The 14,205-nt window shown below is 38.8% G+C and overlaps 1 protein-coding gene across 2 annotated transcripts in view; it reads left to right on the forward strand.

Annotated features, from left to right (window-relative positions):
• otc (ornithine carbamoyltransferase) overlaps window positions 1–12,838 on the forward strand; it is a 45,653-nt gene extending 32,815 nt beyond the window's left edge. The window contains exons 7-9 of one of the 2 annotated variants that reach the window (XM_087146273.1): window positions 4,482–4,631; window positions 4,776–4,913; window positions 5,237–7,235. In XM_087146273.1, the coding sequence (XP_087002399.1) occupies window positions 4,482–4,631; window positions 4,776–4,913; window positions 5,237–5,248 (300 nt within the window). In that variant the 3' untranslated portion in view covers window positions 5,249–7,235. Of the gene's footprint in view, window positions 1–4,481; window positions 4,632–4,775; window positions 4,914–5,236; window positions 7,236–8,095 lie in introns of those variants that run through there. The other variant, XM_087146272.1, reaches the window with a different exon arrangement.
• The last annotated feature ends 1,367 nt before the right edge of the window (window positions 12,839–14,205 follow it).

The following is a 14,205-nucleotide window of genomic DNA, read 5'->3' on the forward strand; positions in this document are numbered from 1 at the left end:
ACATTGCACATAAATGAATTTACTTTACCAACCCGCAAAAGAAAAAACTGGTCCTTCTTTGGTGGAGGTCTTTTCAAGCAGCTACATACACGTAGACCTACCTTTCATCACATACTAATCCAATGAGATGTTATAACTTTGGTTGCACTGTACTCACACCATAGAGCAAGGACACAGACACACACTACAGCTTGGCACGCTCATGCATTTATCAAATCACAACACCGGGGTCGAAGAGGCAAGTAACATACTAGTACTACCTGTCTGCTAATTTCATTTAACAGTCTTTTATAGCCGAACCAAGTAATCTTTAGGCACTACTCTACGTTGACAGGTGACCTTCATTGACGCCCAAGTATTTCAGCCAAGCCAGCAGCCTTGTAAACAGAGCCCAGATTGTGCGGTGTTGTATAACTGTCTTTTGTTCACGAACCTGGCTTAGTGCACTGCTGACCTCTTTTCAATAGGGGCCAGATTAGCATGCAGCGGTGCTGTGTGGCTCATCACTGTGGTGGTGGAGCGCTTTTGTCCCCGGTGGTAATCCGCTCGCTCTCAATGCCCCAAACCCTGGTATACGGTTTCAAAACAAGGCTGGATTATCACCACTTTTGAGAGTGAAAAATGTTGATAATGCCCAGCAGCCTGCTCTTTTGTTTTCGGAGTACGGTCTTTTGTTACAGGGCCGTGTTTCCTTTGTCTGAGTTCGGAGACCCAGGCTACGCTTATAAACCATACGTCTCCGATTCCGGAGTCCCCGGCAGGAAGTGGTTAAATTAATAATACCGTATAATCTTGGGCCCAGGTATTGAAAAGATAAACATGGTATTTAGTGGTGAAACAAGATATTATTTTCCTGAGCCGCCACACCCAAACATTCCTGAAATCAGTCAACCTTACCAGAATGATGGGCTGAGTGCCAGTTGAGTTGTTATTGGTAGATGTAGCCACGTATGGATTGATTTTAATAATGAATATTTATGAAGGGTGGTACCCAAAACATTCTGAGTTCTTTGGAATAAGGCATGGCAGTGCTAGAATTTTCCCTTTGGGTTTAAAAAGAAAAGATAGGGGTTGGTGTGATGAGTTCATTGCTGGATTCCGAGGAGAGGGCAGCGGCCAGCCTCAATGACTTGTAGTCGTGAGCCAAGTTAGTCTTGAGATGAGTGACTTGTAGTTATGGAAGTAGAATAAACAAGCATGATTGGGGCCTCAAGGCAAGAATTTGGTAACTGGAACATCAATAACCTTTAGTGTTGAAAAGCACAACTGATTTAGCAAGATACGCTAAACCAAACCACGGTGAACATGAGCCAAACATAAATTATATGAAATGCATGTATTGTATGAAATTGCACAGAAACAATTTAAGACAAGGTTAAAAGGTTATACAGGATTAGATTTTTTTCTTAAGCACAAAACTGCAAGGGATATAAATATATACAAAAGTGCACATTGTCAAAACTTGAGGATTAAAGGTCATAATGCAACAGAGTAATCATGAACTTAGTTGATTAACTTGAATTACAAATCAGGTGATGAAGATTCTAATAAATTCATCTGTGTGACTTGCTAAACCCTTTGATTTCCCCAGAGCATCCCCACCCCCATTTGTACCCTACCCATTTCCCTTCAAGGTACAGAAAAAAATACAGAGGGCGCCTAGGGAAGATGACCCCAGGTGGAAAACTGCATCTGCTTAACAGAATGCTTGTTAGTGCTTGACAAGGGCATGGGTTGACAGGACAAAGTTCTCTGTTGAGCCACCAATGCAGATGAGGTGGCCCTCTGTGGAATGGAGACAAGAAATGGGTCCCTGCTAAGTTAGCCAAGAGTGTAATGTACATGGGGATGTGTGGGACAGCATTAGACCCCTTGAAGTGGGAAATTGAGGACTTCCCTGCACGGCAGCATAATGAACAGAAAGAAACGAGCTGGGAAAATTGCAAGTTCGTCCAGGTGAAGGCCTTATGTGGGAGTGTACTGCATGCCATGTGCCCAAAGGAACACGTCGACCAAGGTGACTTTAGCAAACCACAAGAATATATGGCTGACTGTACCACAAACTCTCAGATGGAGGAAAAGAGGCATTTTGAAAGTGCAACCAGTGGCATCAAATAGCAACTGGAATATAAGCTTAACTGACCCAGCCTGAAAGGAGGGCAACAGTTGTTGCCCTGTCTGGACATGTCTGCGCCTGCCTGTACCCTCTCTGGTCAGGCCTGTACCAATGCAATAACCTAGGTGTGCCCCCAAATGGAGCTTATACCCACTGTCCCTGGCGGACCTGCACCCTGTAACATAGGGGCCTCACCAGAGCCAGTGAGGAAGTGCCCTTTGCATTTACACCATGTAACCTGCAAGTAGGGGTCGAAGATACTCTATAGCCCTAGGCAACAATCAGTAAGATAGCAGGAATGGGAAGAGAGTGTGTGAAATGATCATGGCCTGCCTAGATCCTGGGTAAGAATTGGTTGGAAGTGTGAGACTTAAATAAACTGACCACTTATAGAAAACCCACTAAATATCCCTTGCAATCTGGGCTGTTCGAAAGCCTTCTCTTGCCCCCTGCACCGAAGGAGTTTTCCAGAGATGAGCATCGGAAAACCATGTGACCTACAAGTTCTTTCAGTTGGCCCCATGACCTTGAAAAATCTTTTTTATACAATAAGGCTACTTTGACCTTTCCAAGACATCCATTTGCTGGCAGGCAATTCGTGTTTTTCATTACTTGTCAGAACTAACAAGCTCTGGGAACAAGACATATCCTTTTGTAGTGTGTGATTGATGTAACCATATATAGAACACTAAATTGTCTCTAATTGTCCTGCAAATGCCTGCAGGGCCATAAGAACATCTTCGTCAGGTTGACATGGAGCTTCATGCCTAATTGAGCTGTCAGCCGGTCAACCCCAACAACAATTAGAGTCAGCATTCTCTGCAGCATCTCCTTCAAAACTGAGAAAGTTACATGTAGTTTGTTCTGTTGGATGGCATTATACTGCTTATTAGAAGAACCTTGTAGATTGACCACTTTTTTGTTGGACACTAGGGTTGTTATTCCATCAACTGCTGTCTCATTTGGGTGTAGAAAAGTTTGAAATGATCCTACATCCTATATGTGATCAATTTTACTGATGAAAGGAAAGGCATCTGTCATATTTCTGCTGAGCACTGCACCCAACCGTGCTACATGTACATTTGATTGCCATTTTCATTTTCCTGTTATTAAAGGAAGAAAATTCGAAGACAGATCAATATCTTCAGCTCGAACCATTGGAATTTTGACTGTGACATCATAACAAAGAGGAAGAAATACTATTGAATTGTTTTCATATTAAACTAATTGTCTTTTACATTTAGAGTGGTTAAGGCAAACAGTGACGCATGTAAACATTGGATGAAATTTCTTGTCATATGTGGAGGCAGTGATTTTTGAAAGGTAATCCTTTTGTGGAATGTGACATGGAATAAGGTCCAAAGGCCCACTTCAGTCAGTTGGGGCCCGAGGACCACCTGGTGAGTGCAGGGCAAAGCTAGGTCAGTGACTGGAAAAGTAGGTGGGATTCTTTCATTGGTGCCCCCCCCATGGGGGGATATATTCTCCCACCCCCCCCCTGGATCTGTGTCCATGGATATGAAAATAATATTGAAGGTTTCAGGTTCAGTTGTAACTTGAAAGGTCAATTTAAACAACAGTTTTACCCTTTCTGATGAAATGTATAGTACTTCATCTTAGGGGTAGGGCCAAAAATACTTATGGCCCAATCTGAATAGGGTTTAAAAGGGCTGACTAAATAATGCCAGTCTTGGAACATAAATGGCCCCCCCCCAATTAACCATCAATTTTTTAAGGGGGAACCCGCTTTTTACATTGTATTTATTTCTACAGTATCCGCATTTCAAATTAGATGTACATATGCATAGACATGTTGTTAGCAATGTCATTTATAGATACTGGAGGGGTGCCCATTAGGAAGCAAAGCTTTTTAGCCTGAGCATTAATGGGATATACAAATACTTGTAAGACATCCAGTACATATACATATTACATATAAACACAACAAAAAACACAGCACAGACCAGCAGGCTTATCAAAACCACAAGAAATAAAGTAAGTTAAGCACTGGCATGGGGGGCATTCATGTTCCAAGACTGGCATTATTTAGTCAGCCCTTTTAAACCCTATTCAGATTGGGCCATAAGTATTTTTGGCCCTACCCTTAAGATATTGAAGATCAATTGCCTGATTGACATGAAATTTTGTATAGAAATACAACAGCTCATTAATAACATATCTATCTTATGTTTATTATTTTAAATTTGAATTGTGGTAAACTTTGTACATAAGCTATTGCTTTAGTAATAATACATACATGAAGCTGCGCATGAAGATATACGATATTGCAAGGGGACATTTGCATGGATGAGTATTTCACTGCAACTTCAATGCTTTAAAAATTTCAGGCATTTTTTTTTTCAAGGCTGACACCAGCATCTTCGTCACCAATGACCCCATGGAAGCTTGCCACAATGCCAACATTGTTGTCACTGATACATGGATAAGTATGGGTCAGGAAGAAGAAAAGGCTGAGCGACTCAAAGCATTTAATGGTTATCAAGTCACGAAAAAGGTACACACACCATGTCTCAGATGAATTGTCTTTAATATTAGCTTCAGTATTAGATTAATGTATATGAATGGAATTTGATCGTAGAGGACTTATTTGAGAGATGTTGAGTAGTGACCCATGAGTTGATTGCTCTTTTTTCCCCAGATGACTGATGTAATGGATAAGGACTGGACCTTCCTTCATTGCCTACCTAGAAAACCAGAAGAAGTTGATGATGAAGTCTTCTATAGCAAAAACTCACTTATATGGCCAGAGGCTGAGAACAGGAAGTGGACCGTTATGGTAAGAAACAGAACATACGTGTACATAGTTTTAACCACTTCATGCCGGGGCATTTTTCAATGTTGATGATGCTGGGCTGGCATGACTATCATTTTTTCGGTTTTCAAAATCTTTCAAAAATTCATCATTTCATTTAACGGTCGTTTATAGCCACACAAAGCAATCTTTAGGCACTACTCTAAGTTGACAGGTGGCCTTCATTGACGCCTGAGTATTTCAGCCAAGCCAGCAGCCTTGTAAACAGAGCCCAGATTGTGCGATGTTGTATAACTGTCTTTTGTTCACGAACCTGGCTCAGTGAACTGCTGACCTCTTTTCAATAGGGGCCAGATTAGCGTGAAGTGGTACTGTGTGGCTCATCCCTGTGGTGGTGGAGCGCTTTTGTCCCCGGTGGTAATCCGCTGGCTCTCAATGCCCCAAACCCCGGTGTACGGTTTCAAAACAAGGCTGGATAATCACCACTTTTGAGAGTGAAAAATGTCAGTAATGCCCAGCAGCCTGGTCTTTTGTTTGGAGTACGGTCTTTTGTTACAGGGCCCTGTTTCCTTTGTCCGAGTTCAGAGACCACGGCCACGCATATAAACCATAGGTCTCCGATTCCGGAGTCACCGGCAGGTATTGGTTAAAGGTGGGTTACACCATTGATAAAATGGAAAAAGTGTTCTTTTTGTTCCGGTTTTTTTTTTTTTGGCTTCTTCCTCTTGTTCTTCTACGCAAAAATCCATTTGTTTTGTACACGTTTTTTGTCGCCGCGACTTTAGTGCTTTTGCAACTTTGGATTTTCATCAAATTATACCAATGAAGAACCTTTATGCGTAGATGGTCCTAGAAACACGATGTCATGATGACTTCATCAAGTAATTTATTTCGACCCATTGAGTTTGTACACTTTTTCGAGGCACTATTTTGGTAACTTAGCAATGTTTGATCGTCATCAAAATTACACAAAGCACTAACCATAAAGCAAAGTTAATACGTAGATAATTACGTAATGATGACGTCATCAAGTAATTTATTATTAAATTTTGAATATTTAAATATTCCATTAAATTTATAAAAATCCATATAAAGTCGACCCTGGCCTCCCGCAACATTCTGTTTGCAGCAAGTGTCATGATAAAATGTGGTCTTCAATTCATCTCGTTTGGTTCAAATCGTGTGACCCTTCCTTCCGGTCGAAACCGGAAGTGGTCTTGTTTAAAAGTGGTAATAGGTATGGAGTTGTTTTCAATGATGTTAGTCTGCTGGGGTATAGTATTTTTCAAATTATCTACTGATGACGTCACCTAATTGTTGAGCGCCCTCTAGCGACAGGTTAAAAATTATGAAAAATGAATTTTGAATGGATGTCTGTGGTGAAGTTTTTCCGTATCACCTGAAAATTGATATACCGAGTAGATGACTATCTTTATCCAGTCAATACGTGTGTGAAGTTTGGGACATTATCAGACCTGAAGTTACAATAAGAACTTCTTTTATTCTTCAAAATTCAGAAAAAAAATCAACCGTAAGTGATATAAGCATGAATTGTGTATGAGATCACAGCTGGAACATTGGAGTCAGCTGCATGAAGTGCATAACTGGTGTACTTTTTCAAACACGTTAAGCGCCGCCGACAAAAATTCCCCTAAAATATAAATTGCAAACTCAAATATCCCATTAGCATGCTGTGCATATGCTACTGTGTGTGGCCACCCAATATCTGCCTGCAACATAGACGGCGCACAGTTCATAGAGCATTATACTCGGAACTTGGCAAAATGCCGACCACATGCTGCCGAGATCAGATCGCATTGTATGGAATGCCAAAAGGGACAAATGTTTAAGATATCTAATCTGTGCCTTTTCCAGGATGAGTATAATGTTTTATATTGTATATTGTATTGTACATGTCTTATTGGGTTGAAACCTTGCAGGCAGTTAGGAAGGGAAGGTTTACAAACGGAAATTGACCTCAGGTGATGACAATACCATCAGCAGACAAGTCATGTGACATTAAAGTGTACCTCATTTAAAGTACTATATCTCCTGAAGTGTATATCAATTTGGTTCAAATCTTGCAGATATCTTGAAAAGGGAGTACTTTAGAGGAATTTGACCTCACGTGATCATGACTTTGTTAGAAGACAAGTAACATGACAATATAGGTGCACTCTTTAAGTCCCTGTATCTCCTGAAGTACACGTCTGATCGGGTTCAAATCTTGCAGATATCTTGAAAAGGAGGGTTTTAGAGGTATATTTACCTTATTATATTTACCCATTAAAGGAGCACTGTTTAAAGCCCAATATCTCCTGAGGAACATGTTCTCTCAGGGTGAAACTTTGCCTTAACATTGAATGGACTAGGGGTAGTTAATTTTTTTCATGATCACCAGCTACATGTACTGTAGCTGTGTGTAGGCTAGGCCTACCTCGTTGTACGGGCCGGATCCGTGGCTGTCAGAAGACTTGTCACATCTTCATCTCTGCCCTGCTTGAATTCTTTATGCTGTATTAACTTCACAATCTTGTATTGTATTGATTACGATACATTGTATTTCGTGTCCAACCTGAATCAAGTCCTGGAAAATCAAACTTTTGACCTGGAGAATCCTGAAAGAGTCATGAAATACAGCTCAGAGGCCATGAACATCATGTCTTTCATAATGGTAATGCTTGGTTATGAAGCTTAAAAAACCAACATGTAACATAAGTTTTGAAATGCTGCCTAATTTCGAATATTAACTTAAAAGTTGGGAAATTTGTCTTTTGATGCATAGTACATGTATTTGCATACTACATTATTCTCAAAATGAAACATAATATGCTGTTACTGTTAGTCAGTACTCTTGATTCCAGCAAAATTATTTCTGATATTAGCAATATTGTTCACGACATTTACGCCCACTAACTGGTCATAAATCTTGTGCAAACTGCTGCTGAGATTGCACAAGAGAGCATCTAAAAATCCAGAGCTTCCAGGGCCGGCTACCCTGACTGTATAGGACTTCGCGCCAGGTTCATGGAAAATAGTTACTACTTCTGTTAATTTGGGGTCATTCTGAATTTTTGTACTTCCAAGTTGGCAGGTATGCTAGTAAACTATTCCAAGGCTACTACTAAGTACAAGTTGCAACTAAAGGCAACAACTTTTTCCATTGCAAACTTTTGCACAGTGACATGTTGTTGTTTAATTTGCAGGCAGTTCTGCTCTCAGTTTTGAGAGATCACGTCCACAAGACACCGAAGCCAATCTTCTAGAGCAAGGAGTGGGAAAGTGTATCATTTTTATTTTATGTTATGCTGAAAGTAGCTGCAACGGCTATAACTATTGTAAATGTCTGTTTAAGAAAAAAAGAACAGGTATTCTGCCTTTCAGTTTATTTTACCATTTCACTTCACTGCTTACATAGAGTAAATGTATGTGAAGAAAATTCTGCCTGTGTCACTTTTGCTGAGCAGTCTAGTAAATTCAAGCACTCGTATGACCAGCAGATTGCCCAGGTCTGAAAGAAGCACCCTAGAAAGATCTGGAGCATTTTGGCAAAGGGAAAGGAATCATGTAAAATGGGATAGCATATGTACACTTACATATGTACACTTACATATATTACCGAATGTCCTGGTGTAGCTATGGAGTTCCTGCAAGTTTTCATGATAGCCCTCCCATACTCTTGTCTCCTCTCCTTTCCCTTCAAAACTAGCCACAATTACCAAACTTGTGCTAATGAAACCTTCCTCCTACACCCTGTAGAAGTTTTTGTGTACAATGTTTAAACTTTTTCCTTGTCTAGAGCTACTGTATTAAGTCAAACATAAATGGAAATTCTCAGCAAAGTCTGAACCTAGTAATCCAACGAAACAGTTACGCAATGACATCAGTGTAGGACCAGTGTAACTTTAGAGGAACACAACAGTACAGGGGCCATTCAAATTTGCGGTTTTTAAATTCACTTTTTTTCTGGAGAGGAATCTAAGTCACAGAAATATTTCTGAAGTTTTTTTATAATTTCATGTTTTCAGTTTGTCCAAGTGAGGAATGCATTCTGTAGTTGGTGGGGTCACTGGGGCCTGGTCAGTCCGTGTCGTTCTTGCTATTTTTAGCAGCAAGAACCAGTGCAACATGCATGCTTCCCCTCATATGCTACCACCAAGCTGCATGCGCGCATGATGTAAGTTGATTCACGTTTGGGGGAAACCTGTGGAGTTTACAAATTACTTTAAAAACAAAGCAGTGAAGGTATTCTTGCCACAAATATAATGCACTGTGTCAAGTTTGTGAATATGATTTTTCAAGCTATTTAACCTCGGTACTTTACAAATCATATTATTTTAGAAGCTTATTGCCAAATTCTTTTTAACTGAACTATTAAGGTACAAGTTGCTAAAAGTAATCATTTTGTGTTCCTTCAGTTAATCGTTTGGGAAAAATTGTAGTTTGGGTTCAAACCAATCTGGAAAGGTTTTATGCATCACTTTTGGTAACTCACAGTTAGATGTGTAGTACTACTGTTACGCTGTCTATTTTTACCTGGGTCATCAACTGTATATGATTAGCAGTGCTTGTTACTGTGTGTATGAAGTATATAGAACTTCAGCAAGAGTTTCAAGAGTTAATAATCAAGTAAAAGGTTTGCAGTTGCACCATGCAAAGATATATTTTGTATGTGTGGTTCTGAAAAGAACCAAAGGTATTAACGTTCCGACAGTATGCTGTGTCCATAGGAGAATGTAGAGGTTCGAATGACAAAACAGCTTATATGGGGTCTTGAGGCAGTGATGTATGGAGAGGATGTCACAGTTGGATCCAACCAAGGGCACTGAAGCAGAATATGGGATTCTAGATGATTAATGGGTGTGTCTGAATGAAGGGAGCATGGGGGACAGTTGCCAAAAGTATAGGAGCCTATGGATCTGCTCTACCCTTTGCAATTCAGAATATGCATGTATTGTGTGTTCTTTATCACTGGTGTTAAAGGGATAGCTGCAATCAATTTTTTTTAAAATACAAACCTCCAAAATGCACCTTTTTGTCTCAGTTAACTTTATTTTCAACTTTTGTTTCACTATTTCAAAGGGTATTTTACTGCTGTTTCGGTTTTTATGCTAATAAGTATACATTTTCCATATTCATGAGCAAAACTGTGATGACATCTTATTTCGAGCCTCAATGTCACATTGGTTTGTACACAAACAAATCATGCATTTTTGTAACTTTTTCTGGACTCACTTTCCTCTGCTGATTATTTTTTTATTTTATTTATTTACATGTATTCCATTTCTGTACACACGATATGCCCAAACAGTTAAAAACTGGTATCCTTTGGGGCCCTGCATACTATAAACAATTAAGTAATGGTAAACTCAAATCATTAAATTATTACTTTGTTGGAACATACAATGAAAACAAACAAAATAACTTAATTTCAATATATATGTACGTCACAGAATAAGCAAATGAACAGGGCACTAGTAAAATGAAATAAATTCACTCACTTTTTACATCGTAAAACACATATTGAGATGCTAATTATATTATCAAAATTGTATTAACTAGCTTTGTGTCTAATTTTCACAGTTTTGCCGAGTTTACCTTCAAATAACTTTGATCTCACATGGAATACTAGTAACTCTTATGTACAAAAAAGGTTATTACTTCTATGAAGGAAAATGTTTTTGAAATTCACCTTGTTTTTCATAGGGACCCATTTTCGTCATTTTCCGTGTTTTTTTCACCTTACTTTGTGCCCAATTTTCACACTTTTGTCGAATCCCCTTCAGATCATCAATGATACTGTCTGGAAGACTGATAATTTTTGTATCAATCAGTTAATTTTTTTTTCAAGATTGAGAGCCATTTGTCTGAAATGCAGTTCGTTTTTCATGCAGATTCAAATTTCCGCACTGAGTTTGGCAGCGGTCAAAAATGAGATTTTTGGCATGGTGCGCTTGTAGGTACACGGACCTGGATACGAGTGCATTTGGGTTCGAGTTCGCCTACTGCATTGCACGAATACGTACACGTACAGTACAATCACGTCAAATTGCCTGAAAACCATGCACAAAACAAAAACTTTCCGTTTTCATCCATGCGGTTTCCTTCTTGCATGATACTTTCTCATGAGAACATTCATGATATTTCTCACTATTCACAAGTAGAGATATGGCAGGGAAAACTCGGCAAAACTGAAAAAAATCCCCTCTAAAATGTTGCCTTCACTTCCAACTTCTGACTCTAGTACTTCGGAGGTACGTAAGAAAGACGGGCAAAAATTTGGCAGAAAAAGGATTTTCATTGTGTGCAAGTTATCAAAAGGGACTTTGAGTGTTGAAATACTAATCAGTATGGAAATAAAAGGTAAACAACTTTTTCTGAGCTTGATGTTGATCGATTACTTTTGGGGTCCACCTGTCCGAATCAAGAGCCATTTTACAGGCTTCTGGCTACAGTGGGATTCAGTACGCGTGCGCACAAACTAAGTGAGGGGCATGGACATGCATGTCATAACTCCAAAACATTTACAATTCATTTCCTGGACAGTAAGACTATCGGCAATGTAAACATTCAGGTGTGCCTTAGAGACGTTTTGCTTTGTACCGATAAGCATGCATTTGGTTTTGTTGGCATTTAGTTCAAGTTTATTTTTTATGCACCGAGCTTTTGATTTTGTCAAAACTTGATGCATTAAGATTCCTTTCTATTTCATTAATACTGATACATTGCCTTTGATATTTACTGACTGGCTGCAACTACTCAGGTATAATTTAAACCAACTGATTAAGAAAATCGACATTTTTAGCCCCTTAAGTATGTCCAGGAGAATTTTATGGTTAACATGATCCAATGCTTCTCTAATATCTATAAATACACTACCTGTAACTTCTGTGTTCTCCATAGTCTAGAAACACCTATTCGTTAAATCGTGCAGGGTACTATCACTTGAGTGCAGGGGTCTGTATCCGGATTGGCAACTTGGTATCAGATTATTTTCACCAAGGTATGCATATACTTTTGAGTGTACCCATCTCTCCAAAATGTTAGACAATTGGCAGTAAAGAGTTGGGTCGTTAATTACTTGTATTGCATTTGTCTCCTCTGTGGATTGGTGTGACTGAGGTATGTTTGCAGTCTTTTTGATGTCATGCACATTCTATTTTAATCATTTAAACACTTACTCCATCCGGGCCCATTGCTTTCCCGACTGACACTGATGATATTTGCTTTTTGACAAAGTCTTACGTGATTTTATGCACTATGCATTCATTATCAAAAGAATCATCAATAGGACCAGTGTCTGTTTGGGGTACGCATGAAGTACTATTACCAACTATACGTTTCGGATTGTAGAAAAGTATTCGTTCAATGTATCAGCGATGGCAGTGAGATTATTAATATTTTCCCAATCAGGGAAAAGAAGAGTTTGGAAGACTATTTTGTTTCTTTAGAAGATCCTCGAGCTTTTTCCTTAGCATAGATGAATTGTTTTTTTCTTTTTGCGTACTTTGTCAGTTACAGTGTTTCACAGCTTTTTATAGCAATCCCAGTCAATTTGCGATCCTGAACGTTTAGCAATTTTGTGTACGCGATCTTTTCACATTAGGTGGAAAATTTCACCAAGCTATTGTAAAGAGGTACCTGTCATACATTAAGTTTTAAATTCAGGACGTGGTGCCATGGTGCATTAATGAGGTCTTCCGCTAGAGCATCAGTGTCTGTATCTTTGAAACTTGGAAAGTTAATTGAAGGGCTTTTTATTTTAGGTGTTTTCCATCTGTGTAGACCATAAACTAGATAGTGGTATCTTATTAGGGCTGGTAAGACACCACTATCTTTTATAAGCTCTGAATGGGAGCCGAAAATTAGATTGTAGTTTGACTGGATTTGGTGTTGGGTCATGTATAAGTTGCGTCATTTGAAATGAATTAAAACATGAAGTGACTGAATCTGTACTAATACATTCATCATTTGTTAAAATGACCAGTTACAATAATAACAGTGGTCAATAACCAAAGCAAATAAAATCAAGTCCACATATTCTTCTGTAAGTTTATTAGTTTATTGTGCAACAATTATACACCTCACATTGATAATTTACAAAAGACAAGTCACAAGTAGAAAAACTTCATTATACACATCTGACCCTACCCAAGAGTCAATTTGTAAAATCGAAAAAATCGAGATACATGTACACCGCTCGGTTAATTACAGTTTGCACAAATTTATGTAACTCTCCAGTAATATTGTTTACGCCACTTATTGTATAGAATCAAATTCAGTTAGCTATCAACAAGTTTTGTTCAAGTAATTCAATGCGATAACTTTTATCCAAATTTAAATTCAATTCCAGGTGCACCCTTATTTTATCCACAACAAAAATAATTTCACACGAATTATAACTTACATAATGCACTAAGGAAGGCTTTATACGATGAATTTAACCGACTTCTTGGTGGCTTTTATCAATGGGGCTGTATAAATTCTGTGGGTCAATTGTTCAGTCTCTACTTGACTCCACCTTAAATGGCCTTCCCTCCACCTCCATACGTCTACACGTGTTAAGTCTTGACTCGGAACAGAACATCAGGCCATGCCAGCCATCAAGACTCAAGAAAGACCACCAAGACCAGAGTACATCAAAAGTCACCAAGGACCGTCTGTGAATTCATCATGTTCAGTAAATTCTCAGAATATTAAGCCCTAAGAGGTAAATATGCAAATTCGCTCTACTTTCAGACTTTTATATGACCAGTCAGTACTAAAGTGAAACATTAATGTTTCTTCCATACACTCTTTCATATAGCACTTACATTGCTACACCTTTCCATCTTGGAACTCTCCAAATCAATTGACACAATTTTAGATCAACATTTAGATAGAGCCATCAGCTCAATTATTCAAAATGTTCACCAGTTCGTTACTTCAATTAATTCAAACTCCTGATTCCATCCTTATTCCTGGTGCATCACAATAGTAAATTTGGTAAGGAAAACAATATTTCTGTCATTTTACAGAAAAATATTGAAATTCTTTAACTTACGGTTGCTGGTCGATGTTGTTGACTTGTCTCCATCAGTCGTGCCAAATAAAGATACAAATTGAGTCAAAATCTGCTCAAAACACAATCCGAAAATAGCTGCAATTCGTCCAAGTCAGGTTGACTCAGAAGATCTCTCTTTAGGCCTGTAACTTGCCCAAAAGTCAAACAAAATCGCTGCAGCAGAGCACGTTGATAGCACATCCATTCACTCAGACAACTGCCCCGACTCTATTTTCAAACTAAACAACCTGCAACTAATTTACACCTCTTTGG

Source organism: Acanthaster planci, linkage group LG15 (assembly GCF_054643075.1).
Source record: "Acanthaster planci isolate LZ-2023a linkage group LG15, COTS_SCS, whole genome shotgun sequence".
Lineage (NCBI taxonomy): Eukaryota > Metazoa > Echinodermata > Asteroidea > Valvatida > Acanthasteridae > Acanthaster > Acanthaster planci.